A 24,643-nucleotide genomic window follows, 5' to 3' on the forward strand; every position below is an offset into this window, starting at 1 on the left:
GCTCAACTTGGATTTTTTATAATGTCATCTTCTTTTATTAACGAACAAAAAAAATCAAAAAAAAATGTGAATTTTCCGATCGTGGTTTTAAGGTTTTTCCTGCTGATTAAACAAACTTTTCGTGTATTGTGCAGTAAAATTCTGTTCGCCTACAGAAGAAGAACAATTTGATGCAGCGAAACTGTAAGTTTGATAACAATAAATGAAATTAATTGAATTTTAATTTTTGCATGTTGTGTGGGGTGATATGGACACGTTTTTGTGGGGTGAATTGGTTCTACTGATTTGAGGTTTTTCTTTAGTCTAAAGGGTGTGTCACATCAAATTGCATCACGGAAAAAACGCTGTAGAAATTTAATTTTTAGGAATAATATCTTCAGCTTTCGCTTATAATCAGATAAGAGTGTATAGATCACGTTGGCCATGCTTCACTGTCAATTTTTCGTAAATTTGGAAAAATTTCGTCGAACGAAAAAGAGCGTCGTGAATTAATCCTGTGCACTCATTTCGAGAATCCGGAGTTGTCACATCGGGACATCGGTAAGATGCTGGGAATCGTCCAATCCACGGTCAGCAGAGTACTAAAACGATACTTCGAGAACCTAACCATCGACCGGAAGGTGAAGAACGGCAAAAATGGATGCTCCGTCAGTGAAAAAGATCACAAGCGCGTAGTTAAGCAGGTTAGACGTGATCCGAGAAGTTCGGTCCGGGATGTCGCCAATAAGCTGAATTTGTCAAGTTCATTCGTCCAGCGGACCAAGCAGCGGGAGGGCCTGCGTACATACAAGGTTCAGAAGGCTCCTAACCGCGACGAAAGGCAAAACATGGTGGGGAAGACGCGAGCCCGGAAGCTGTACACCGAATTGCTGACGAAGCCGCATTGCCTGGTAATGGACGACGAAACCTACGTCAAAGCGGACTTTCGTCAGCTGCCGGGCCTGTTGTTCTTCTCCGCAGAGGACAAATTCAGCGTTCCGGAGGAGATTCGCAAGCAGAAACTATCCAAGTTTGCCAAAAAGTACATGGTGTGGCAAGCGATCTGCTCTTGCGGAAAGCGGAGCGCCCCCTTCGTGATGACCGGCACGGTAAACGGGCAGGTTTACCTTAAGGAGTGCCTGCAGAAGCGCTTACTACCACTTTTGAAGCAGCACGAGGGCCCGACCATCTTCTGGCCGGATCTCGCTTCGTGCCACTATTCAAAGGACGTGTTGGAGTGGTACGAAGCCAACGGGGTCACCTTCGTGCCAAAGGAAATGAACCCGCCCAACGCGCCGGAGCTTCGCCCAATAGAGAAATATTGGGCGATTATAAGGCAGGCCCTCCGGAAGAACCCAAAAGTTGTCAAATCGGAGGCGGACTTCAAGAGAAAAAGGATTTCTGTTCAAGAAAAACTACAACCTGACGTTGTACAGAACCTTATGGACGGGGTAAAGAGGAAGGTGCGAGCATACGGGCTCGGGCTCGAAGTATGAATAAAAAGAAAATGCCAAAAGTTGTTTAATAGTTTTTATTTTACTGTCTAAAATTTTCAAAAGGATCGGTCTACTGGGCGAATTTCTACAGCGTTTTTTCCGTGATGCAATTTGATGTGACACACCCTTTAATTGATTCCAGGTACCGCTGAATTACAAAAAGATGATGGGCAAACAACGTTGTAAGAAGGAGGAGCTTGAAAGAGCAACGCAGGCCATCAAGATTTTCTTTGACCAAGCATCGAAAGTGTTTGAAAATGCTCGAACAACAGTGAATGCAGAGTGCAGAATTCGAGATGGTGTCAATCCAATTTTTCTGGTCTGGAATCTGGCCAAGACACCTGGTATCGATCTCAGAACACTGTTACTGATTGTAACATTAGTCCAAGGTATTTTACATAAACATAAGTATGTTTTTTTCGATGAAACACACACTGGACCAAATTACCCCACAGATGGTCCAAATCACCCCGCATCAAATTTTAATGTCCAAAAATCATCTCTTTTATTTTATGATATATTTGGTAGTTTAATGCTTGATATAATGATTAAACATTATTGATTGAGAGAAAACAAGTGTAGCTTAGTTTACAATGTGATAATTTTTATTTAGACTGTATTGTTTCGGAAATATTAGGCGATTTGCTTAGGTGGTCCAAATTCGCCCCTACTGAGAAGAATGTTTCACGACAGCCAGATCGTATAGAAGGTTCAACCAGGCCGTTATGTAATGAACTACAAGATGATGTTTGGCTTTGCCCAGTATAATGAATCTGAGCACAATGAAACATTGCACGATACAAGCAGCATTGTCGTTGGTTTCGACGATTCTTTAAAGAAATAGTCGATGGATCTGAATGCCAGATTTTTGGGATGAAAAACAGGAGGAGGTGGTAACTCTTCACATGGCCTAGAAAATATTCCTTCGCACAAGCTTCCTCGGGTGTCGATGATTGACCCCAAAGCATGAAGGCCATGTGCCACCTTCCCCTGCATAAGTTAAAATATTGTCTCCTTCGATTTATAGGGGAAGACTGCCCTAATCCGACCGGTGGCCCTGAACTGACCATCCCTTGGATCTCGGGAATGGCCAGGCTGATAATTTGGTTGTATGGTGACCTTTTCCAGCTATCGTCATTCTAACGTTTTGGCGCCGCTTTGTGTTTTCAATGCTTAAAAAAAGGAAAAGAACGTTTCCGTTTCCGTTTCCGTTTCAGTTTCCGTTTCCTACACTTTCTTCGTCTCGCTTTAACACTTGTCTAACTCAACTCCTTCAATTTCATTTCCGGTCTATTAGTGCCGTGTTCAACTAACCGGAAGCCACCATGTTCGTTTGGAAAAATGGCTTCGGAATACGATATTCGACTTCCGCTGTTCTAGTCCTTTCACCCAATAACCATATTGTAAGGGGTGTTCATCATTGGTTGTCATTTAGAGCCATTATCAGTATATCGGAAGTCAAAACAAGATTATATTATTTTTCCCGCTCGTCAGTTACTTTCATCCATTACCTATATAATGAGGATTGTATGTTATTTCCAGGTAATTGGGATTAGAATCGCTGCGAAAAAAATCGAAGGCCAGTTCAGGACCGGGATTTTATCTTGAAACTATTGAAAATGGCGTGCAAAAATTTAAAAGTACTTTTTACCATTTTTCACCATCCTATGGTAAACTACATAGAAGTTCAAAAAATGGACAAAAAATCTCATTTGGTATCCTATACAATATTTTTTATATAGCTGGTAATTTGATTTGGAGCACATTTTACTTCCTTGGCCAGGCAGGCTCTTTATCTGCAAAACTAATAATAAACATGCTTGGGAACTTCCTTGCTAGAAAAAACACACGACCTCGAGCTTAAATTAGCTAGACGCAGAAAGGCCTTGAGAGCTAAAAATCTTAGGGAAGCTGTAACACGGCAATGATATGGTCGGTGTTCAGTCAGAGGGAACCGAATCGCATAATTAAAAAAATAAAGTGATTGATTGCATTAGATTAAACATTTCGTAAGCTACATTCCACATTTATCAGGTTTGGAAAATAATGCATAGGAGAATACGGGGTAAGACGGCCACCCTAAGCATAGAGTACAATTAAACACAATGCATACAAAATTGAGGCATTTCATTATGTCAGCATCGATCTTTAGGATGTTTTCCGCAATCACGTTGACTTACAAAAGTTTTTCTTTTAATTTCATAATGTTCTATGATTAATTAAAAAAGGTATGAAAAAGGTGCTACTAAAATCATGACGGGTCAAGCTAGCTACCACTAAGGGTGAGATGGCCACATGAAGTGACTCGTGAATCTAGGCGGCAAAATTGTGCTACATATCAAGGTCGTTGTATTTGAGATAAAGCGTGACAAGAGTGGGAGGTGTTCTAGTTTATAGGTAACTATAACGTGCTTAATGTGCAACCGTTGTGAAATTATCATAATTAAAATTTATTATATTTGGTATCAGAAAAAAACATCAAATTTATCATGAATGCGCCTTGAGTTATTCAACCAACATGATGTTCTCATTCAATTCGCCAATTAGGCGCGTTCAAAGGTGCGTTTCTGGCAAATCTCATCTCTTACAATAGTAGCCACCTTGCCCCCGCTATGAGTCAAGCAAAAGTGTCTCAATAATTCTATGAAATGCTTTAAAAACATACCGTTTTCTATACAAACATACTCACACGGCCCATGTGTTTGTTATTGTAACATTGGTTTCACAGGACATGTCCATATTCACCACTAAAACACTAAATTTCTTGCAAGCAAAATAACAAATCGATGCTCGTCACCATCTGAAAAGTTTATTTTTATTGTTTTCATGACGTTTCACCTATACTCACGCATGATTGAGTGTAATGCAATACACCAAACTAATGTGTTATAATTGTCCAAAAGTTGATTGTTTCAATAATCTAGAGAGTGGCCATTTTACCCCCGGTGGCCGCCTTACCCCGTCGTCCCCTATAGCAGGAAAAACGGATCGAAATTGTTATGATTGATCAACGAAAACCCTTCATAGTATGCAGACAGGGTGCATCATGTGTCGATAAGTTGTATATTGAATTTAAACAATTTTCAAGCACCGAATTCTAACCAACAAAACTTATTCTTGAAGCTAATATTTAGTTGTTGAAATTGTTGAAATCTGCTTGAACCCGTTAGCGTATAACATTTTGAGAATATTTCAAAATAAACTTGTTCCACCGACTGAGTAGATCAGTGAAAAATACTGGTCTTCAGTGTGGAATGGCAATGATAATAAATTCGAATTTGATGATTCTACTGAGGAATACTGCCTAAGATTATTGAAAATGGGGAGTATATGCTTTAACATGCAAGCCGTGCAATCATATTCATGTCTGTTATTATGCTGTACGCATTCAGATGATTATGCAGTCCCAACCTCACCTAATTTTCATAACAGAATTGGACACCTTGACTCACAACTGTTAATTGATTGAAACATATCGCGAAATTGTTCAGTCATAGTGAACCAAGTCTTAAAAGGTGCTTTATTGGCACTCTCGTCCCTGACAGACTGATTGTCCGAGTGGACCATGTACGTATAGGAAGCCAAATAGTTGTTTTGGGATATTTGCAATTATCATACGTCACAGTATTGTCTGAGGGTAGCTAAAATTTCTGGGAACAATACTGAATAAAAAAAATGAAAGCTTCGAAAATTGCAGAACACTGAACTCCATGTTCGCTTTTCTTGAAATTACAAAAATGTCACATGGTTCGGTCTAACTTTACACCGACCAAATGATATAAAAATTAACAAAATGGCGGCTATATTCTCTTGACGTAGAACTCCGTCTTTCATCAAGGGTGCCAAATCAGAAAACAGGTCAGGTTTTTTTTAATGAAATAAAGTTAAAGTTAATAACTTTTTTTGATGCGAATGGATTTTGACGAAATACCAAACATACCAAACGAATCGGATATTCGGATATATATATATATATATATATATATATATATATATATATATATATATATTGTTTTTATGATATATATTATAATCTCCTGATGTGTGAAAGGTTCAAATTGATGAAAACTAGAACCATTTCCATTTTCCCATTAATTTTTTTTTGCTCATTTATAAGCTTCCCTACCCATGCCGTTAATAACGAGCAACTTATCGACGATTAACGAAGGGGAATGATTTAAAGTCTCCGTGAACAAAGAAAAATAGTAGAATAAGAACGAAGGGGAATATTTGCATAGAGCATTAATATTGGATCTCACTGAGTCCAACTTTCAGTATCGTTCTGGATATTTACGAAGCAATCCAAACCGCTTGTTCTTCCTTGTTTTGCGTCATCACATGTCTTCGTTTCGGATTGAGCTGTGGACGCGACCAAATTACTTACTCGCTGGTGTTTCTGGCTTTGCAATGATTACATCAAACTGACGCCACTCCATTAAGGTTCTGAACTACATAATTGAGTGGGGAATCATCATCGAGAATGTACTTTTTATGTTTAATCGAATGCAAAATCCATTTTTGAATTTCAATAGCCAAAAGTAAAAAAAAGGATAGATAACCTAAATGTTTAAAAAATTGGATCCGGTACTGACACAAGTGTGTATCAGCCCATGAAAATTGATTATATGACGACCCTTCAAATATATGGAAAACATCAAATAAATTGTAATCAAATTCATCTAAACTTGACGTAAGGAAACATAACGTTACGGGGAATTGTTTGAACTGAATGTCTGCATCGTTGATCTTCTCAGTTTATCTACAAGAAAAACATTTCAGTAGGTAAATAACATCGTGAAGCTCGAATCGCGGGAAATCGGGACACGCTGTTTTAACAGCAAATTATTCGAAAATTCTCCTTTCCTAGCGGAAACATTTTTATTACGATTTATTCTCTTTTGGAAAAGTTGTGACCGATGGAGAGCAAAAGAATAAAATAAATTTTTAACATCTACGTCAGAAAACGGATGTGGTCATTTTTGAAAATTTGGAAATTGTTGAATTTGTCGAAATCTAAACACTGCATTGTTCCCAGAAAAAAATTATCGTTTGGTAGGCTCAGAGTACAAGTCGTATTGAAACGGGCGATCGAATATAATATAAACATCATATAATAAACTTTCACGTCTACACCCCCAAATAGACCTCAATTACGACAATCGGAGGAATAATTCAATCCAGACTGATATGGTAAGATATTACACTGTCGCTTAACCGCAGCTCAGATGTACTGATACCAATTATAATATTTGGTATTCCATTGGGATATGACTACACATTACGGGTATTCCTGTATCCGGAATGTAATGTTCTACCACTACGACTCTCACTCAAGTTCTGATTTTGCGGTATTACCGTACTTCAATATTTTATGAATTTGACGTAATGTACATCATTAGCAACACAATTAAAACATGTTATTTTTCATCAGCATTTCGGTCAACTATAAAATTGTATGATATGGAAGAAGAAGAGTTATATCAATTGTTTTTTTTCCAACATTATTTGAATGTCTTCAGGCAAATATTTTTTTGTGGCAAAAATACAATTTGAAACCTTTCTATTACAGTGCAATTCCAAATGAAATCGTTCAAAAATGCAGATTTTAAAAACATGTATTTTTGATTCGAATGAATGTTTGTATTCCGTTTGGGTTGGAGACAATATGCGTTTTCCACAGCAATTGGGATTTTTTTTACTCAAGCGTAACTTTTGAAAAGGGCGTATCGATTTTTCCAAATACATTCAACTTTTCCAAATACATCGTTATGCTAAAAATATATGTTTAGGAGTTACGTTGAAAAACATTTGAAGACATGTGGGTTAACACAAAACGTAGCGATATTAAAAAGTCTTTTTTTTATATTAATACAAACTTTTAACATATTATTCGTGTTACACAATCAAAACACGAATAGTAGAATTGAAAATCCAATAACAAATACACCTTGTTGATTCAACCAAACGTTATGGGTACACCTCTGTATAGGTATATAAAGTCAGGTATCTTTAAGCTACCTCTGTACAGGTATATAAAGTCAGGTACCTTTAAGGTACCTCTATAATGTATATAAAGTTACTCATATTCAAACATCGTTCATCAGTCGAACAATCTTCCTTATAGAGTGAATAACAGTATACCACAATGGACTACAAAATTTTTTTTTCGTGTTGTAGACCGTTTCAAAAAAAACAGTAAGAAATGTTCATCTGAAAAACGTTTCTTAACCGTGTCAATGATTGAGAAACTTAAGTCAATGGGATGCAATATCCTTTTAGATACATCTTTAAAAATTTGCGGATCATGGTGTTTATCTGTATACTTTTCTAAACCAAAGCAGTGTAATACTGAGGAGCAGATCAGTACAGCAGTAGGAAATACTTTAGAAGAAGTACCATCAATAGTTTCAGTCGTTTCAGCATCTTCGCAAGATTTCCAAAACAGCAATATACCAGAGTATTCCCGAGCGTACAACATTGAGCTATTCAACAAGGGAATCGCCGGTATTAACGTTTCACCAATAATGACGAAAAGACTTGGACAGGCTAGTTACCCCGGACAAAAATTCAAAGAAATTTCTGAAGGTATTAAAAGAAATCTATTTTCCTTTTCACATGAAGAAAACGAAGAGTCGAACTTTAAACAGAAGGCAAAAGCGTTTGATGAGATTATCAATCAGCTCAAAGAGAAATTTGACCACACAGAGACAACAAGATCAGAAAAAGTCAGAATTTTAACAGATTTGCCCGTGCAAAAAATGGAAGAAGAATTTGGCGTTAATGAATATATGGCAATTCAAGCCAAAAAACTGGCAAATGAAAAAGGTGTATTGTCGACACCACAGAGCAAATATGGACCAAGTTTAAGTGAAGATGTTAAAAATCATGTTTCGGAATTTTATAATGACGACGATATCAGTCGATTTGCATCAATGCGTCATAAGCATTTCAAATTGCTGAGTAGTTCAGGAAATCATAACGTTTGTGTTTGTACATTCCATGAAAATGTAAATCTTATGCTTCATAGTCCCAAAAAATATTCCTTTAACATTGAATGCAAAGAATATATGGAAAAAATAATATGTAACATATCAAATAGATAAAAATACTGTTAGCTTCGTAAATGTGAAGAATGCCCCAAAATGGACAAGTTTGGAAACTGATTTCTAGATGAGCTTCAGGAACGCAATTTAATCGAAATCACTTAAGCACAATGGATTTCTACTGATCGATGCGACATGGAAACTCTTGTAAAACCGGTGGAAGAATTTGTATCGTATTTTTGCGAAAAAATAGAAAAATTACTTACTCATGATTACATTAAAACACAATAGTCCACATTTCTTAACAATATAAAAGCTACTTTGCAAGAAAATGAGGTTGTTGTGATTTGCGATTTTTCCGAAAGTTATTCATTTGTGCTTCAGGATGAAGTTCAAAGTCATCACTGGAACAATGATCAAGCAACAATCCATCCATTCGTTGTTTATTATAGAGATGAAAAAGGTTCTCTGGCAAATTTAAGCTTTGTAGTTATATCTGAAGTTTTAAGCCATGACACAATAGCTGTGCAAGTATTTATTTCTAAATTGGTAACATTATTGAAACAACAAATGCAGGTAAAAAGAATAAAATTCATGTCGGATGGTGCTGCATCCCCAAATAGGAAAAATTTTGCGAGTTTATGTCAGTTTCAATCGAAATACGACATTGATGCTGAATGGCATTTTTTGCAACATCACAGGGCAAAGGACCTTGTTATGCAATTGGTGGTACATTAAAACGGATGGCAACCAGAGCTCGTTAAGCTAGGCAGCATGAACATCCGATTACGAGTGCAAAAACGTTATTTGACTGGGCTAGCAAGCGGAAAGGAGACTATCTTACAAAATTGTCATTTTCATATATGTCACAAGAAGAATATGATCAGGGAGTGAAAGAGTTGTGTTGGGTTATGTTTTCCGAAATTGTCTTTCGGACTGATTTCTTCTAGCCAGTCACAAATCTCGTTTCGTTGTAACGTAGCTTTAGCTGTAAGTTTTATTTAATTTAGTTTTACAACAGTTCATAAGTGTATTTTAATTAGACTTACAAAATTCGGTCTGCCGGTGTATTTTAAATCATTAATTTTTCAGCAACCAGTTCAATTTCACGCTCTATATAATAAGGTAATTTTAGGTTATGTTTCGAGCAATAGTAAATAAGTAATTTTATCTTAGCTACTCATAGTTTGCATGAAATAGAATAAGTTTAACTTTAAGAATAAAAACTTTAATTATAATTTAGGAATAATTGAATAGTTTTCAGAAAATCCTCTAGTTTTAGCTTAGCTTACACCACTTTTTTTATCACACGCTTTATTTAGGAATGATGCAGGGAATAGAAACAATGATGAAAAAGTTTTCTTTGTGTTCTTTCGTTTTTCCTGTCTTTTTCGAGTGAGACATTTCGATCACCACCGATATAGACCCGACTGTAACGTGTTATGCCGTTTTGCCAGTACCAACATCCTCCCCCGCGTAACACTGATCATCTGACTCAGTTTTACATCCACCATTTACAAAAAAAATGACAATGAAGTGAAAATGACAATTGCAAGACTGCTGCAGATTCATCCGCTTCTGCTTGCTGGCTAACTCCGCTCGAACTTCCCAGTGAAAAATGATTCGGAGTCAATGCTTCGCTCTCCTCGGACGGAATCGGCAAATATGTTAATGGACGGCTGTTTACGATTCCTTCAGCTTCTACTACCAGTGTTGCTAACGTCTCGTCGTTCAGCTTCCCGTGACTGCTGTAAGCAGCATCCATGGCCGTTTTAATTGAGTGCACGATGCGCTCCCATGCACCCCCCCATGTGAGGAGTGCCGGGTGGAATGAAGATCCATTTCGTTAAAGTGCTCGTGAAGGTGGCTGCTAGTTGCTTGATCTGATCCTGCAGCAGTCGGCTCGATCCTCGGAAATTGGTTCCGTTATCCGAATATATCGTAGCTGGTGATCCACGGCGGACAACGAACCTACGAATGGCCTCGACGCATGATCTAGTGCTGAGGCTGTGCACCACCTCGACGTGGACAGCACGTATTGTGAGACAGGTGAGAACTGCAATCCACCGCTTCGTATTGCTCCTGCCTATCTTAACCAGAAGTGGTCCGAAAAGATCTAGGCCCGTGTGCGTAAACGGTCTTTGAAACGACGCCAGCCGTGCAGCTGGTAATGGGGCCACACGGCTCTGCCCTGAACGTTTTGCACCACTGACAGGATTTCGCAACCTGCTTCACGGCAACTCTCTGCTGTGGAATGTAAAGTAAATCTGTGTTTCCTAGGAAGGATAATAGGAAACTTCACGCATTCGTTCATGTTCGGAGCAGCTGTGATACGTCCGTCCATCCTGAGGATCCCGAATTCGTCCAGCATGGGAGTTAACCTGTACAAACTGCTCGATTTTTCCAGTTGTATCTGCTGTGCTGCTAGGCTCTGTTGGTTGCGTGTCAGCAGCACCATTTCGCCCGCAAAGACCTGCCATTGTGTCAAACGGGTCAGCATTCGTTGTCCCTCTAGCAGCTCTTCCGATCTCAAATATCCGACGAACAGCGCTTCTCCTTTGGTTCTTTACCTTTGGTTGGCGAACCATCGATGGACGTATGCGACCGACCCTATCAGCCTGGGCAGTCGAGAAAATCGTTCTAATTCAAACAGCATTTCGGGTACGAAAACCTTGCAGTGTGCATGGCATGGGCGCAGCTCTTCTTCAGTAGATACTGTTACGGTCCTATGGCGAGGCCACTCCGACTCCGGATCTTTCAGGAATTCTGGTCCCTTGAATCAAACACGGGATACATCTTCACAAAAATCTTTACCATACTTAGTGGCCAGATCTGCAGGATTATGTTTTGATGGCACCCAATGCCATTCGTGGACGTCTGATGCGGTTAGTAACTCTCCGACACGACATGCTACGAACTGCTTATATCTCCGGTGGTCTGAACGCAGCCAAGCCAAGACGGTGGCTGAATCACTCCAGAGAAAACGTTGCTGGACCTTCACGGTGTGGCTTTCTTCGACGAACTGCATCAATCGAACTCCCAGTACTGCAGCTTGCAGCTCCAATCGTGGTATTGGTAACGGTTTCAGTGGGGCCACTTTCGTCTTCGCCACTACCAGACTGCAATCCACAAGTCCATCCGGTTTCGCAATCCGAAAGTAAGCTGCTGCTGAGTATGCTGCCTCACTAGCGTCAACAAAAATATGCAGCTGCAGGTTTTCATAATGTTCGTTAGTCGCATTCTCGAAGTAACATCGATGAATTCGGATCTCACGGATATTCTGGAACAGGTTTGTCCACTTCCTCCGACGTTCGAACGCTGCATCGTTGATCTTTTCGTCCCATTGGGTACCACTTCGCCAAACATCTTGTAGGAGAATTTTTCCGTGGACGAGGAATACGCTACAACAACATCCGACATAAAGTTGCCGAATGTTTTTAAATTCACTTCCGGGAAATTTCGTAAATATGTACCCCATTCCATTTTCACATGGGCTGGAAGCTTCCCCACAAGCTCCATTAACAGGGTTGGATTTGACAAATGAGTAAGTTGATTTGCTGCTTCGAGATGATCGCACAAACTTTGAACTGCCATACCGAAATCGATTAGTGTTTCAAGTCTATCGGTTTTCGATGCAGGGACAGATCGAACCTTCTCCAATAACGCGTGTATAAGCAGCTCAAGCCTTCCATAGAGCAGGTACAAAGTATCCATGACATGGGGAACTGACGCTGGGAGAAGGCGACTTTGAACCGCTCCATAAGTCGCGCCTTTCAGGCTGCGTTGAAGACGGCATTAATTTTCAGCATGGGTGTATCCACAAGCGAGCGAGCGTGATGAATTATAGAGGTTTTAAACTTTTCAGTTCATTCGCCTCTAGGTATCTACAAGCAAGCGTGAAGTTCTGAAAACTGCTTATGAACACAGGCCATTCTGTTGGATGGCCTGAGAATTGAGGCAAATCTCGCGGCATCACTTGCCGAGCGGCTAACTGCGAGGGGGTGGGTGTATATTCATTCCCACCCACGATCGGGTTCGACACATCACCGAATGCCAAAGCAACATTCGGCTGTGGATGATTATTAGGTACAGTACCTCTTGCAGGAGGGGCAGTATGGCTTGGAGGAATTGGCATTGACTGACATTTAATCATGTTCTCTAATTGTTTAATTAATGAATGGAGTATTTCATTATCATTATTTGACTCCGCAGGTAGCCTTTTGAGTTGGCTTTGATGTGGCTTACCTGGTGGTGGATGTACGGGGGGATTAGGAACGTTTTTACCTTCAGATACGTTCCTCAACGGCCACAATTGGTTGGATGGTACCTTGGGAACCGCTCCTTTGTTTCCTACCGCGGGGGGGGGGGGTCAATCCCAATGGTTGGTTATTTGCTGGCGCCGGAATCAGCACTGATGAACGTACCAGTTGTTTCGCTTTCTCCACATGTAGAACGTGCTCACCAACTGTGCCTACGATACTAGTTGCCCCATGAGTAGACACTGCATGCGGTAGTGACTTCCCTTCCGATGCTTGTATTGGATTTCTTTCCGACGGTATTGACGGATGCCTCAGCGGGCTACACACCTGCTGATCCTTGTGTACAATTGGGACGGGTCCGACAGTATTGATGCCAGCAGCTTCGCCTTGGTTGAGTGATGAGGGGGGTAATCGTGTTTTCCTCAACTTCGATTCCGGCCTCCAGAAGTTTGTATTTATTATCTATAAATTTGCGCTCTAGCTCCCGCTGCTCCTTCAGCTTCTCGACTTGCAGTGCAATCCGAGCCGATCTCGATGTCGATGACATAGTATGTATGCTCAACACTTCGTTAGAGCACTGTCTGCAATTCCACGGACGTTCCGCTACAGATCCGTAACTCCAGCACAATATTGGTGCCACCACGAATTACATGTTTCACACTGTACCATGTTGTCAAAGCTGTCCGGACGGTCGCAGTTGACGCAACTGGACTCAACAACAGCGGCCTCGGCACTAGCCATGCTCTCTCAATTCGACGGTACGAATTTTCTGAAGTTTTGTTGGGTTATGTTTTCCGAAATTGTCTTTCGGACCGATTTCTTCTAGCCAGTCACAAATCTCGTTTCGTTGTAACGTAGCATTAGCTGTTTAGTTTTATTTAATTTAGTTTTACAATAGTTCATTAATGTATTTTAATTAGACTTACAAAATTCGGTCTGCCAGTGTATTTAAAACAATTAATTCTTCAGCGACCATTTCAATTTCACGCTCTATATAATAAGGTAAATTTAGGTTAAGTTTCGAGCAATAGTAAATAAGTAATTTTATCTTAGCTACTCACAGTTTGCATGAAATAGAATAAGTTTAACTTTAAGAATAGAAACTTTAATTATAATTTAGGAATAATTGAATAGTTTTTTAGAAAATCCTCTAGTTTTAGCTTAGCTCACACCACTTTTTTATCACACGCTTTATTTAGGAACGATGCAGGGAATAGAAACAATGATGAAACAGTTTTCTTTGTGTTCTTTCGTTCTTCCTGTCTTCTGTCAGAAAGACATTTTGATCACCACCGATGTAGACCCGACTGTAACGTCTTATGCTGTGTTGCCAGTACTAACAGTTGAGTAGCATGTATGATAACACCAAACAAATTCCAGGTACCCAAAAGTATCATTCTTTTGTACCTGTATCCGAGAATGAAGTAGCAGAAAAGTTGTAGTCTAGCGACAATGCAGCAAGTTATCATAATGTGTATAGAAATATAAGAAAATAATGAAAAAATTAAATTATATACAACAAAATTGTTAGTTGATAAAAATAAATGTTGATAAAAAATAAATGCTAAAAATTCTAGTATTATTATTAGTATCTCTTAAACTCCGATAAATATAGGAATCATTTGCCCAAATTGTAGAGAATTATATTTCTTCCTTTTAAAAATGTTGTGTTCTGTTGGCGCAACATGTATAACATGTTAAAAGTTTGTATTAAGATAAAAAAAAATTTAATATCGCTACGTTTTATATTAACCCACATGTGTTCAAATGATTTTCAACGTAACTCCTAAACATGTATTTTTACCATGATGATGTATTTGGAAAAGTTGTTGGAAATTATAAGCAAATTTATAAAATTTCATAAACATGACGGTATCACACGACGAACATATTAAATTGTTAACATACTAAAATTCTATGTTCCACAAAGTTCGTCAAAAATAATTTTACCATCTTGGACTAATTTTTTAAATTTTCTACATAACTTCTATTTTATATGAAAAAATAAAAAAAATAAAAAATTTGTATTTTGGATATTGCAAATTAAAGTTTTTTTTGTAAATAAGAAAAAGAGTACTATTTTTTTCTCAGTGTATATTTTTTTCATGTTTAGACATCAATACTCTATAACTCTTTCTAAGACACTATTTAGGTACGACTCATAGTTTTTGAGATATAAATTATCAAAGATTTCTCCTACTAAAATCGATACGCCCTTTTCAAAAGTTACACTTGAGTCAACAAAATCCCAATTGCTGTGGAAAACTTCCTTCAACCCAAACGGAATACAAACTTTCATTCGAATCAAAAATACTCATGTTTTGTCATTTGTCGATTTCATTTGGAATTGCTCTACAGCAAAAATATCTATTAGTCAGAAACAAACACGTGCAGAGAACATTTCCAACCACTTGATTGCTAGGTCGTGTTCATTGCGTTATCATAACCAAAGTTAACATCTGTTATCTACCGAAATCATTCAAAATACAAACATTTAAAGAAATCACTGAGTCCAGCCTGCTCGCAAGGGAAGACATCGCATTGTCACTAAACAACAGGTTAGACAAATCCATTGTACCGGTTCCGTTCTTGATGGCGAGCGATCCATTGGGATGCAACCAAGGGAGATAATTGTAGGCACTTCCCAGCAGGCATTCCGAATTGCTGTCGGTATTATACCGTAAGTTTTCTGATCGAATGTTATAGTCCGCCTCAGGAGCTACCGGCAGATAATTCTCATATCCATTGCTAAACACTTGGAATACACTGTAACCGCCACCAATCGGTGGCTCGTTATTCTCGGAGTCATCTTCCGAAAGTCCAAATCCGACTTGTAACAACACTAGACTGATCACCGCTAATATTGTTGGAACTTCCATCCGACTGATGTTACACGATAAATCATTTCTTCTTGAGCATTCGTGTCGAACTGATTATTTTGTCTGGTTCAGTATGCGAGCCTTCGATGATTGCTGATAACATACGTATTATCAAATGTGTGATTTTTGCCTTTTTGTTTTTAGCCTCGAAGTACTTTGCGAAGTGACGCGGTCTTCCGTTATATTAATATCTTATCACTATTAGTCTAAACATGTTCAACTTGTCACACTGTTGGACTGGATCGTTTGGGTAACGGGCGGTATTCCACCTGATAATCTTGACCCTCTAGCTCACCTAATGGTAAAATAGATAGAGAGTATTAATGTATTCCGTAGACAAATGGTAGCATAGTAGTCTTATCATACATATCGTGATGGTAGTTGCTGGTACTATTCCCGTTCTGCCAGAGATTTTTTAACGTAGGACTGCGTTTAACAGGAAGGTGTAGGGTGTAAAATTCAAATTATTAGTCGACCATGATAGATCGCAAAGTGTTTGCATCAATCGTTCGGAAATATTTATCGCAATGAAGAATTTTTTTTTGAAACAAACTATTGATGTCAAGCATTTTCTAAATGCAAAGTCCTACGTTAACAATGCGCTCGTATATTGCACTGACGTACAAGCGTATTCTAGAGCTTGCCACTCAGAATACATCCAAGTCGTTTTATTTGGCATTTTGGCTCAACTAAGTACTAATTAAAATGTAAAACTACGTTGAAAAGTGATGATTCTCTAGAAATCACAACATAATTTATTTTTGAGAAATGTATAATCTAATACATATTTTTATTGATGGAATTTAAACACAAAATGCTCAGTCATTAATAGTTTTGAGGTATTCTGTGATTCAAACATTTTTTTTATGAAACGTCAATAATAAAATAAAAGCAAACATTGTCGCAGGACTTATAATATATATCACAAAAAAATGATGAGTTTATCGATCCGAAATGTACATTGTTAAGTCTTTCTACCTATAAAATTTGTACACACGCACTTAATATCTTTTAACTATCACCAGGATTGAGTAGCACATATGAACTGTAAACACGTCACACTACTAACATGGAATCGAGGGCACGAGTTGTTATGTTCATGGACATGAATCGTTTCATCACAACTCACAGCCATACAAATCAATGTAAAATTTGTTGTGATTATTAGGCTAGCGTCTGGACAGTGTTGCGTATTGCCAAATCAAGGAACGAGCCATGTCGATGGATTGTATTTATGGCGGCACTTATGACTATGCCAATACTAATGCTTGATACGTCTTGTTGATGTTTCGTGTTATCTCAAAATTGTCCACAAGTAAACGGCCGTCAACAGACAGTCTTGGACTAGCCAACAGCCATCGAAGCTCTAACCAACATCAAGTAGAGTCGCTTGATGCGTCGCATTTCTTCCGTCTCCTCTAACTGTATACGCAATGGAATGGTCAGAAATCGAACCAATTGGATGAGGTAAAAGAACGTGATAATGGCTGCGAACTACAACACAGGTGAAATAAGTTATTATTTACATATTTGCATCCCAAAGTAATGAAAACTTACAAAACTTCTTCACTATCGCATCCACCATGTCGAAATTGTTGTTTGACAATTCAATTGATCCATTTCCGGTTTGACCTTGGGCGGGAATCAACTGAATGGCGGTCACACCACTGATCACCATTGTTGTTGCGATCGTTGTCATGAGCTGTGCGAGTTGATGAGAATCGAGCAAAATGGAAACGTAAACAATGATTGTTTAAACAAAGATATCCAGCATAGTAGGACTGGAGACGGAACAGCTTCGCACCACACCTTAATTGAGATCATTATGCTTAACCAACACCACGACTGATCGATGGGTAACCAGATCAAAGCAAACAAATTAACTATTCTGAACAAATCTTGACGATCGAGACTCAAATCGAACGCAGCATATGTCGAGTCTAACACCACTCACTGCAAGCTTTATTTACACTGAGTTTCAGTTGTTTTTTCCACCATCAAAGCCAAAAAGTGGTAACGATACGAAAGCTGTTTTATTTATTGCGGCGGGGATACCATACTGCAGCTGACCTTGAACTACGGCCATTTGATGCAATAAAGCGCTACCAAAACCCCATGCCACTCACTAATTGAACCGAAGTTTGACTCGCTTCGGTTCTTCGAACGAGTTACCGCCGATTATCGCCATATTAGCGTGGTGGAGTGTGGAGAAACGTGGAGCAGAAATGAGAAACACATTTTGTTATAATTAATAACTGCATCATTAGCACATATTATTGTTGAACTGTGTGGTGAAATGTGTTTTAATATCTTAGCACTAGAAAGCATAAAACAATGTATTTTGTTTTATGGATTTTAGTTTCATGTTCAGTTTTCAGCACTGAAATTATAGGCATTGATTTTCAATGACCTTCAGCATCAAATCTGAGATTCATATGAATGTCTTCGCTCTTATTTTTACAAAGACATTCGGATTTAGCACACATATGTCTTATTCAAAGTTCCAATCATTACTGTGATTTCTTTCCTATTCTTGAAGCGACTGACAAATAACTTCGAGGCATTTGTCTTGAGGTTAGTAAATTATTTGCATAAATCAGCGGATGAGCGCAACACGTTAGAAGCGTAAAGCGCATTCTACATTTCTCGTTGTGAATTCAACGGAAGAAAATGATTATACTGTGTGAACGATTGAGGACTAAGGCTCGAAAATACATCCAAGTCGCACTGTGATCGCAAAAAAAGGCTTCCGTGTCACCGTAGGAAGTGCACCCCTATTTTTAGGAGCTGGCTAAATTATGCCCTTCTTGCAAAGCAAATTTCACTCGTTCAAACAGAAGATGTATTAGTTTAACACTTTCGTCGCCCAGAGCGATTCGGTCGAGTTTCTTGTGGGGCCCAAATTCAACTGACGGTGTGCTGGAGGAATAAGCGGGCAACGATAATAATGGATTTAGGTTCGATTCAGGACTACTTTTCTGTTGAATCCGAATGAAATCAACCGAAAGCTTTTAAAAACAATGATTCTGTCAATTTTACAGTGTTGCCAGTGATTATAAAAAATGAAATTAAACAGAACGTACTTGCTCCTATACACCATATTCGAAGACGATGAATAACTACAATTTTATTGTAGAATATGGAATATTCTGTTCAATCAATTGCGAAGATTCTGTGAGCATATCATACCAAGAACATATGTCACTTTTCTTAGAAAATAATCGTCATAAACCATATCACATTTGGCAACTCCGACTTTTCTCGTGATTCGTTTTCATTGTTCTTTGCGCTTGGTAGATAAAAAGCTGAAAGAAGAAGTAAGTTGCAAGTTTTATTCTTAGAATGAGAATAATAATTGCGCAACTCGGATAGGTCTCTGTTTATTCCAAAAAGTCCAAAAAGACGCACATGTGTTTTTCTCATCCTCAAAATTTTCACCGGACGGCGTAATAGTAAATCTGAAAGCGAGCGATGTGGCACAACTCTACAGATCAACATGCATACATACTAGGTCATGCTAAATAAAACCGTTTAAAAGTATAGTATAAAAACTATATTTTTTATGTTTTTGATTTATTTATTATTCTACATATCCCATACTTACATTTAAGTGCCTATTCTATCAAATTCCGTTTGAAAATCCTGACCCAGGAAATACACCCGTCACCCAGATCCTACCTACCGGCTACCTAAGGTATCCCGGATAAGGATTTCTGTTCGACTGTCCTTTATCATTAGGGAGCACGAGGGCGGGCAGCACGTAACACGGAACCGGAATCTCATAGATTGCTTGTTTCTAACCCAGTGCGATAAAAATGACCGTTTAGGTTGTAGTGATTGCCCATTTGTACATTTGATCGGATAATATAAAAATAGGGCACTTTCGAATGTGTGTAGTTTTTAAACCTCTTTTTTTTCGATCGAAACAATTTCTGTGGGTGCTACAAAGCTAATAACATAATATTTCTTGCAAAAAAACGATCATTAAATCATTAAATCAAATCATTAATATTATTTAGAAGAAATTCATTCATTTTACTGCTGATACAGCTCATATGTCCAAATTGGCCTCTTTCAAGGTTAGATGCGAATACATTGAGAAAGTTTAGAGCCTCCCCCCCCTATTTGCAATAGATGTAAGAAACTTAAATATTTGAAGAAGTTATCTACCATTTACTCTTTCTCGATGGTTTATATGCATTTCAGTGCGAAAAAAGTAGAAGGGTCTGAGCCTAGGGGCACGGACGGAAGTTTGACATAGGACTGTGATAGTTCAGAACACTTGGTTATTTTAACTGTAATTTTTTTTCATTGTTCAGAAATCTGTTGGTTTAACTCTTTTGATACTCTAAATAGTAGCACTAAAAAGAGTCGTTTGTTGTATACACTCATAACCTCCAAACGGTTTGTAACGAACAAAGAAAGACAATAAGCTTCTGGAAGAAAGTTCAACTGTCTAACTGAAAATGATTAATGGTAGATGAAGTATATGTGAATCGGTAAAAAAAAATTATATCGTCATTGATTACATTGAATATGAAATTTATGGGGAAGAAATGAAAAAACAAGTTGAAAATATTCACAATTTCGTGATATTTTGAGGTAAAATGCACATTAAATCATGAAGTTGCTTCATTTTTAATGGATAGCTATGTTATTGTGATTTCTTTCCATTGTCTTATTTTTATTATTAGGAATCGGGAGCAGTACACCCAAAATTGATTTTTAGCTCATGTTTTGTCATCCCGATTTATGACAATAAATGAGACATAACATAACAGAAAATTTCATGACTCACAAATACTGGTAAGCATTTGTATAATATACATGGTACAGCAATATAAGATTAATACGAGCGAGCGAAACAAAAGACAAATAAGCTTTCCGCATACTTTGCCACATACACGGCCCAGACCGAGATAGATATTGTTCTCCTTCATGCACTCCTTTTTTTACTCTTAGATAACGCTTCCCAACTTCATTTTAAAATCAGGCACAATATTATCACGTATTTGCTGAACAACTGCCGAAGCATCATTAGCCATGTGGATAGCGTGGTAGTGTAAAATAGCTGTGCATTCCAGCCGGCTTTGGTTCGATCCCCATTGACGTCGTATGGACTTTTTTTTCGCACAATCCCAAATGAAATGAGAAAATAAAACAGAAAGAGATGTCTGCTCGCATACATACAACCCATTTTTAAGCTTTTAAAACAGCTCATTATTTGCGCATTTGACTCTCTAGCACAAGAAATGGCATCATTCCTGCCAAATATGACATGTTTTCTGCCAACGTTTGGGTGTAGTTTTTTAGGTGAAATAATGTTCGTTTGCAGCTATCACAATCAAGTCGTATTGGTTCTTATTAATGTTCCTAATTAATGAACGATCACTGTATGGGTAACACTTTCCTCGTTGCTTTGATTAAATCTTGCATGTAGTTTGAGTGATGCATACCATCTTGCATATGATTACTTTAAAATTTTGCCTATTTGTTAAATAGAACGAATTATTGCACGCAATTTTGTGTTACATACAATATTCGTGGGAACGAAGTTGGAACAAAGAATGCATAATACATGATTTACCTTCGCTTCCGCTCGTTTAAAATACCCCTTTTATTTGTTAAATTGCTCTCTTGTTTTATTATTTCCACTGTTTCCAAATTTGTGTTTTTCAAAAAAATTGTGGATAAATTTGCCGTCTAATGGTATATATTATAACATACATCGTAAGAACAATTCTGCGTAATATGCATTTGAAAACTCTTAATGAACGTTACATTTTTCGTAGAGTGACCCCCCTATATAGAAATCAAAAACGTAGTCCTACGTCAAAAGCATATTTGCGTCAAAATTAACCACTTCTCAAATCATTCTCATCTTTCCATCAAAGCTCTAAGTTTCGCACATGCAACTAAATGTCGAAACTTGTTGCTGTTAGAAATCATGTCGTGCGAAACGTGGCACAAACAGCCACGCGCAACCGAAAAGGCAAACTGGCATCGCAAAGCAGGGAAACAAAAGGAAATCGAACGGTGAACGGTGTGGATTTGAGTTATTTTCTTGGAGGAAACTTTTTTTGTGCGGTAGATAGGGAGATTTTCCGATTGTGTACCGAACACGATTTTTAAAGCTACTGCTGAAGTTTTGCGCGATTGTTTTATGCGATTTTTGACGTAGGACTACGTCTTTCATTTCTATACCGGGGTGTAAAATCAAAGTTTCGAAAACGAAAGCGTTACGCCGGAGACCGAGATTTTGAGCGTTAATAGCTCCTAAACAACTGAACGAAATGGTATGATAAACACTTCATTCGAAAGATAAAATATCTACGCGTTCTATACTTGTTACTTTTTGATCCAAAAACTTGTTTCAATAGTCTTAAAATTGCTTTCAAAACAGGCTATTGAAATCACCAATCGGTATATAAGCGAGCGCCGCTCGGAAATCCACTCAGTTCTAATTGAACAGCGATTGGAGCATGTTGTCGCTGTTGTGGTGAAGCTCTTCGTTTATCATGAAAGCGCGGATGAACGGTGTCACCAAGAGCCTGTTTGTGCACCCTAGGCCAGAAGGGAATCCATCAGGAGGAGAGTGATGCCACAAACGGTTCCCCGGGAAGCTACACACACATACACGCGCGGAATTCTTTCCGTTTGGATGCCATTCAGCATTGAGAAAGATCCGGAAAGATCTAATCATTTCTGGAAAATAATCTGCCAGTTCCTCTGGGAATTCAAAAATACATTCATGTGAAAGAGTTTATTTGAATGTTTTCTATCCATGTAACACTGTGGCCAAATACATTTGGTTTTGTGATTTTTCAATCAATCGCAATTAACAAGATAGCTTCTGAAGATTATTCTTCCCCATCAGTAGGATATTTCCGTATCGAATATTGTATGCGCCCGCAATCGATTATTGCTCAGTCGCCAAAAGTTCCGAGCTCAGAGAGTTCATTCCCCTCTAGTTTGCCTTCCAAATTGCCATCGTAAACCACACCTTCTCTCGATTCAATCACACACAAAAAGCATACTTAAGCGATATTCTGGTGGTGAGACACATTCATTTTTCGTGAGGACATCGACAAGACAACATCGTTGCCTAACGTGCTGGAGGAGGTGGACGGCGAAGGATCGACACATACACGCGCAGAATTCTTGCCGTTTGGATGCCATTCAGCATCGAGAAAGTTCCGGAAAGATCTAATCATTGCTGGAAAATGATCTGCCAGTTCCTCTGGGAATTTAAAAATACATTCATGTGAAAGAGTTTATTTGAATGTTTTCTATCCATGTAACACTGTGACCAAATATTTTTCAATCAAGTACTATTAACAGGTGGTTATCGAGTTAGTATTAACCACTGGTGGGCTTCCAGTATCGAGGAAAATGTGGAAATATCTAATCGTTACTGAAAATAATCTGCCAGTTCCTCTGGGAATTTAAAAATACATTCATGTGAAAGAGTTTATTTGAATGTTTCCTATCCATGTAACACTGTGACCAAATATGTTTCAATCAAGTGCTATTAAGGCAAGGCGCAAATTGAGACGCATATAGCGCGAGCAAATTGGCGCGATATAGCGCCTGTTTTTGTGGCTAATAAAAACAGATCTAAGGGCGCCAATTGGTCAGATGACGCGAGATGGTGGAGCGCTCGTGAGACACGACTCGCGCGACGCTGTGGCTGAACCACAGTTGCTCGTGCTGGTCATGCCGGTTGTGGTAGTTGTGTTGGTGAACAATCATATAGCGCCGTGGGTTTAACACTGTATGGCTGTACTGGTCGGGTGATTGTGTTAGTAAATAAATATATCGCGCAACTCTGTGTTAATCAGTCACTGAATGCGAGTGGCATGTTATTTACACCAAACTGCGACTCAATATGCGCTCCACCACGCTACGTTTGTGGCACGTATGAGTCGTGTTGGTAGTCTCGCGTTCGCTTACGAGCGCTATACGCTTCTCAATTTGCGCCTAGCCTAACAGATGGTTATCGAATTAGCATTAACCACTGGTGGGCTTCCAGTATCGAGGAAAATGTGAAAATATCTAATCGTTACTGAAAATAATCTGCTAGTTCCTCTTGGAATTTAAAAATACATTCATGTGAAAGAGTTTACTTGAATGTTTTCTATCCATGTAACACTGTGACCAAATATGTTTCAAGCAAGTGCTATTAACAGATGGTTATTGAATTAGCATTATCCACTGGTGGGCTTCCAGTATCGAGGAAAATGTGGAAATATCTGATCGTTACTGAAAATAATCTGCCAGTTCCTCTGGGAATTTTAAATTACATTCATGTGAAAGAGTTTATTTTAATGTTTTCTATCCATGTAACACTGTGACCAAATACATTTGGTTTTGTGATTTTTCAATCAATCGCAATTAACAGGATAGCTTCTGAAGATTATTCTTCCCCATCAGTAGGATATTTCCGTATCCAATATTGTATGCGCCCGCAATCGATTATTGCTCAGTCGCCGAAAGTTCCAAGCTCAGAGAGTTCATTCCCCTCTAGTTTGCCTTCCAAATTGCCATCGTAAACCACACCTTCTCTCGATTCAATCACACACAAAAAGCATACATAAGCGATATCCTGGTGGTGAGACACATTCATTTTTCGTGAGGACATCGACAAGACAACATTGTTGCCTAACGTGCTGGAGGAGGTGGACGGCGAAGGATCGACACATAAAAGCGCAGAATTCTTGCCGTTTGGATGCCATTCAGCATCGAGAAAGTTCCGGAAAGATCTAATCATTGCTGGAAAATAATCTGCCAGTTCCTCTGGGAATTCAAAAATACATTCATGTGAAAGAGTTTATTTTAATGTTTTCTATCCATGTAACACTGTGACCAAATATTTTTCAATCAAGTACTATTAACAGGTGGTTATCGAGTTAGTATTAACCACTGGTGGGCTTCCAGTATCGAGGAAAATGTGGAAATATCTAATCGTTGCTGGAAAATAATCTGCC

General features: G+C 38.5%; 1 protein-coding gene across 3 annotated transcripts in view; it reads right to left on the bottom strand.

Moving 5' to 3' along the window:
* LOC129770118 (toll-like receptor 13) overlaps nt 1-24,643 on the bottom strand; it is a 77,212-nt gene that overhangs the window by 12,973 nt on the left and 39,596 nt on the right. The window contains exons 1-2 of one of the 3 annotated variants that reach the window (XM_055772759.1): nt 17,466-17,733; nt 17,214-17,358 (exon numbers count right to left, since the gene is read on the bottom strand). The exons of 1 other annotated variant lie outside the window; for it this stretch is intronic. Coding sequence is in view for 1 of the 2 variants with exons in the window: in XM_055772756.1 (XP_055628731.1) it covers nt 15,270-15,656 (387 nt within the window). In the remaining variant the exon portion in view is untranslated. Of the gene's footprint in view, nt 1-15,269; nt 15,688-17,213; nt 17,359-17,465; nt 17,734-24,643 lie in introns of those variants that run through there. One more of the 3 variants, XM_055772756.1, reaches the window with a different exon arrangement.

This window comes from Toxorhynchites rutilus, chromosome 2, assembly GCF_029784135.1.
Source record: "Toxorhynchites rutilus septentrionalis strain SRP chromosome 2, ASM2978413v1, whole genome shotgun sequence".
Lineage (NCBI taxonomy): Eukaryota > Metazoa > Arthropoda > Insecta > Diptera > Culicidae > Toxorhynchites > Toxorhynchites rutilus.